Source organism: Myotis lucifugus, unplaced genomic scaffold (genome assembly GCF_000147115.1).
Source record: "Myotis lucifugus unplaced genomic scaffold, Myoluc2.0 scaffold_167, whole genome shotgun sequence".
Lineage (NCBI taxonomy): Eukaryota > Metazoa > Chordata > Mammalia > Chiroptera > Vespertilionidae > Myotis > Myotis lucifugus.
In genome coordinates this window covers 2,360,474-2,365,124 of record NW_005871215.1, presented here as the reverse complement: position 1 = coordinate 2,365,124, position 4,651 = coordinate 2,360,474, and the positions used below count along the sequence as shown (strand labels likewise).

Genomic DNA, 4,651 nt, shown 5'->3' with positions numbered 1-4,651 from the left:
ATGTCCCTATTACTTACCAGGGGAACAACCTTCTGCCAATACACCCCCAGCAAGATGCTTCTGGGCCAGGGGCTCATGGCTTTCACCCACTGTGTGGAGAGGGCCCCGTCAGCAGAACGAGCAAGGCGGGGGGTGGGGGGGGGGGACTGAGAGGAGGACAGAGTGGGAGGGGAGAGACCTGACCCCAAAGAGCTATTTCAACAGCTATTTGCAGAGTTGATCCAACAGTATCAGACTCTACAGAAACTGGGTTGATTTTCTGTGGAATATTAGCTACATTTTCAAAACCAGAGCCCATAGCCGATTAGCTAGGATACGCTGCAGAGGGTGAGGCTGGCCTTCTTACCAAAGAGACACAGGCAGGCCAGGGAGGCAGGCAGGTCACCATGCCATGTCATTTCAGAAACCTCCCATTTATAGAAAAGGAACTTTGCCAAAAAGTTGCTCACGTCATCCGGGAGAAGGATTAGCCAGAGTCCTGACAGACAGCAGGCAGCAGACAGGAGAAAAGCAGGCGGGGAGTGTAGAGTAACTGCAGGACGTTTCTTTGTCAGGATACCGAAAAGTTTCTGTGCTGGGACCGGGGAAAGGACCAGTGGGTGGTGCAGGGGTCAGGAGCCCCTGGGAGGAGAGTTCTCTGCCTTCATGCGAGGGGAGGCACAGGGGGGCCGCGCAGCTCGCTCATGGCAGCATCTGCTGGGCACCTTCTTGGTGCAAGCACCACACTGGGCTGGCAGGGGTTCTGGCAGGATGTGTGTTCACCATTTCACCACCACACTTTGTCATCTACGCTCCTCCTCCCCTGGGCAGTCTCACTGACAGCACCACTGCCCACCCAGACCAGAGCCCCTGGGTCCCTACGGACTTCCTCCTCTGCAGGGATGGTCAGGTGCTAACCACACCCCTCCACTGAGCCCCGCCATGTCCTGCACTGCCCAGTTTGGCATGCACCCACCCCAACCCCCACCCCACACCTGCCTCCTGGCCGCTGCTCCACCCAGGGGCCAGCTTGTTGTGCTGAACCAGCAGGCATCCCGGTGACAAAGCACTTGAGGTCCCAGACCGTGAGCACGAGCACGAAGCCCAAAGCCCAGAATGGCCCCGAGGCCCTTAGATCCAGCTTAGCCTGATTTTTGGCTCCGTCTTCTGCTACTTCCCTTCCTCCTCACCTGGGCTTTAGTTACTATGAATGAGTATTTGCTTTCCTGGAAGCACTGCAGGTGCCCACTGACTGTGATAACAGAGTAGAGTGGGGACGAGGCCAACCACCGGTGCCCGAGTCCCAGCTCCCCCATTGGCTGTGTGAATCTGGACAAGTTACACGGCTTCTCTGGGCCTGGGCTCTCTCATCTCTCCTCGAGTTCCAGCCTTTCTCTTTTGTCTGCCCTTTCTCTCCTGCCTCTGGCCCTGGGCCGGGGAGTTCCTCAGCCTCCAGTGTAGCTCTCAGCATGGGAGGGAGCCGCACCACGCTCCCCTCAGGATCCCCAGCCCCGCACAGGGCCGGCACACAGGAGCCACCCCAGTGGGGTGGACTCGCGGATGGGACTTGTGCAGAGGGCCAGGGACATAACGCCGTGTGCTGCCCCCACTGCCTCTTCAGGCTGAGTTCTGGGGCAACGTTATTAATTCTCTTCCTTGCTTTCTGGCCATTTTTAATTTCATGGGGAGTCTGAGTCTCAGAGAGGAGTGGGCTTTTCTGCCGGTCGCTAGGAAGCGCTTGGAATGGCTGGGCAGCACCCATGAGTTCTTAATGCAGCTGAACGCCCCTACTTTCTCTTTCATCAGGCACCCACTGCGCACCTACTCCTACCAGGCAGCGTGCCAGTGTGGGGCCCACGCTGACACTGTCCTGCCCCATGCTGCTTGCCGGTGACTGGGTGGGAAGACCCTACCTAAGCATGAGGTGATTCCCATTGTGTGGGGCTGGGGAGGGGCCTGGCGCCAGGGCTGAGCAAGGCTCCTCATTCCCAAGTCCGGTCAGCTGAGGCCAGGGCTGCAGCCCTGAGGTGTATGCTGAGCCCTCGCTGGCAGGGCGGGGGTGGGGGTGGGGGACCGCACTCCAACCACCCCGACTCCTTCCCTGGGACCGTGGGTGAGCTCGTGTTAGGGACGGCTCTCCACCTCATTAATGAGCAACACCTGCCGGCACCTGGCAAGCTCTTCTCCCAGCTGCCCCGTGTTCCCGTGGCCTTGGCACCAGCTCTGTTTGCGCTGAATCTTCAAGGATAAGCTTTCCACGCAAGGCATTCTTTTCTTGGCTCTTGGACTTTAAAGAGCCCCTGATGAAATACATCAGTACTACGCCCCCCTCTCCCCCATAAGCATCCACCTTTATAATAAGAGCAGATCTCTTGGGACTTGCTGAGCTGGGAAATAGCTCAAGATTGCCTGTTCCTCTTTCAAAGCCCGTTCTGAACCTGCCGGGTGCCATTGCTGGCCCCACTCCCAGCGAGCGAATCATTCTGTCCTCCCTACTAGCTCCATGCCTGGGGCAGGTTTCTATGGTTACACTCATCACAGCGTATTTGCTGTATTTGCTACTTTATCTTCTCTCCTTTTAGCCTCTTGGTTAAATCTCATTCATTTAGCATCCCCAGCAGCGTGCTACACATGGTAGATAGATGCCCAGTAACTCCCTATGGGAGGAGGCAGGAAGGAGGGAAGAATAGAGGAAAAGAATCACGTCTAACCCCTTTTATATTCTGGATGAAGAAACCAAGGCCCAGAGAGAGGGTGACGCTCCAAGCTGCCAATACTAGCGAGAGGAAGAGAGGGGACTAGAACTCAGAACCTCACGTCCGATTTAGTGCCTGCTTTGCCAGCTGGGCTGCTGACCCACACAGAGCTCCTTTGCATGAAGCAAGCCACCTGGTGTCTGGGCCAAGCCAGGCCTGGAGTCCCTGAGAACAGCAGGGCAGCTCAGAGCTGTTCCCACAGGCTTCATCCTTGACTGGTCTCATCGGCAATGGCCTGTGCGGACCAAATGTGCGTCCTCCTCCAGTATGGGCCTGTCCTCCAGTGTGGGCCTGTCCCCCAGCAGCCTGACGGCCAGAGGCAGAGATGCCCTGAACACCTTGGGGGGCTTGTGACTTCAGCACCCTAAGAAGGAGCACAGCAGAAACACCAAGCCCGGGCCCTCACCCGGTCTTTCTCTGATGACATGCCTGGGAGGCAGGCAGGGCCCTGCTCCATGGGAGGAGGCTGGACCAAGTGAAGGTCTATGTAGCCTCTGTAAAAAGCGGGCAGAGGCTCTTTCCTACCAGTGGCCCCTAGGGGTCCTGGGGGGCTGTGTGGATGCTCTCCAGCCCCCTCACTCCCCTGGCCAGGAATGAGTCCCCCAGCACCTCTGCTTCCTGTCCTGACCCATGTCCCCCTTAAGGGAGCCCACAGGTTTCCTGGAGGCGGAGCCCCCACAGGAAGCACAGTGGCCTCTGCCAATGCCCGGGCAGGACTTCAGAGCAGAGGAGCCGCCCCAGGCCAGGGAGCCGCAGGGTCCCCAGCTCTCTCACAGCCTGGCACAGCTCCTGGGAGGTTGGAAAAGTTTTGATGGTTAACACAGCCAGGCAGCTAATTAAAATAATAAATTAGAGAACAACATTGCAGGGAGCTGTGCAGAGCTGAGTAGGAAATGGGAGGGGGAAGAAAAGCCACATAGGAAAGCGTGGGTCACACTTCTGTCTCGGGCCATGAAGGAGGCACGAGAGTTGGCATTTTGGTTTCTGATGCAGAGCTGTAGCCAAGGAGCCTCTCCTGCTCAATGAAATGGTCATGATCAACACGGGGTTAATTGAAGTGCAAGGCGGTGGGTGGGAGTCAGGGACAGGGGATGGTGAAGGGTGGGGGCTCAAGCATGGGTTGAATGTGGGGGGTAGGGGTCCAGAGGTGGGGTGGAGCTTAGGTGCAGGAAATAGGTGTCCACTGTGACGCTGCTTAAGTCTTGCTTATATTATTTATACTCTGCATGTCTGAATGCCCCTACCGTCCTTGATTGCTCCATCAACCTTGAACTTTGGGGACATTTTTAAATTCCACACAAGCATCACAGCAGTGGGACTAAGGCTGTGATTGTGGGTCAGTGGTCTGTGGAGATGGGAAGAGTACCGGACTTAGAGTCAAAAACCCAGAATTGACATAGAACTTTGCCAATCATCCGAGCCTCAGTTTTATAATCTACAGAATGGGAATGAAGATAGTTATAGAGTGGTTGTGAGAACAATTCGGTTGTATAAAATTATTTGTAACCTTCAAATTATGCTACAATGGCAGCTGGTGGAGACTTGGTTTAAAGTCTCATCAAGACCCCCTGCCTGGTGCATGGTCCCTGGCACCTGAGTCGTGCCTCATCCAGGTGGAGGTGATGGCTGCTCCCACCATCCCACTGCTCTGCGTTTCTCAAACTTTGGAACGCTAATCCCTGTGTGCCCCCAAAAGACACGGCAGGAAAGTGTAGGACTTGGAGCTGGAGGCAACAGAGCCTGGAGGCCAAGCACACAGGCCTAGGGGGTCAGGGCTGTGAAATAACTGTGGTGGGTTGTAACCTGCCCTAAAAAACAAACCCCCAAAACAAACCAAGCACCACAAAATAGAAGAGAACATATCAGAGTGCAGTAGGTCAGTAAGGGTAAGCTTAGTGCGTTTCTTTGCTCCAATA

The 4,651-nt window shown here is 55.8% G+C and overlaps 1 protein-coding gene across 1 annotated transcript in view; it reads right to left on the bottom strand.

Annotated features, from left to right (window-relative positions):
- The window catches only part of LOC102424533 (tetraspanin-11), a 54,924-nt gene that overhangs the window by 23,117 nt on the left and 27,156 nt on the right, over window positions 1-4,651 (bottom strand). Inside the window, 1 exon segment of the mRNA XM_014462050.2 lies at window positions 278-318. Coding sequence (XP_014317536.2) covers window positions 278-318 — 41 coding nt within the window.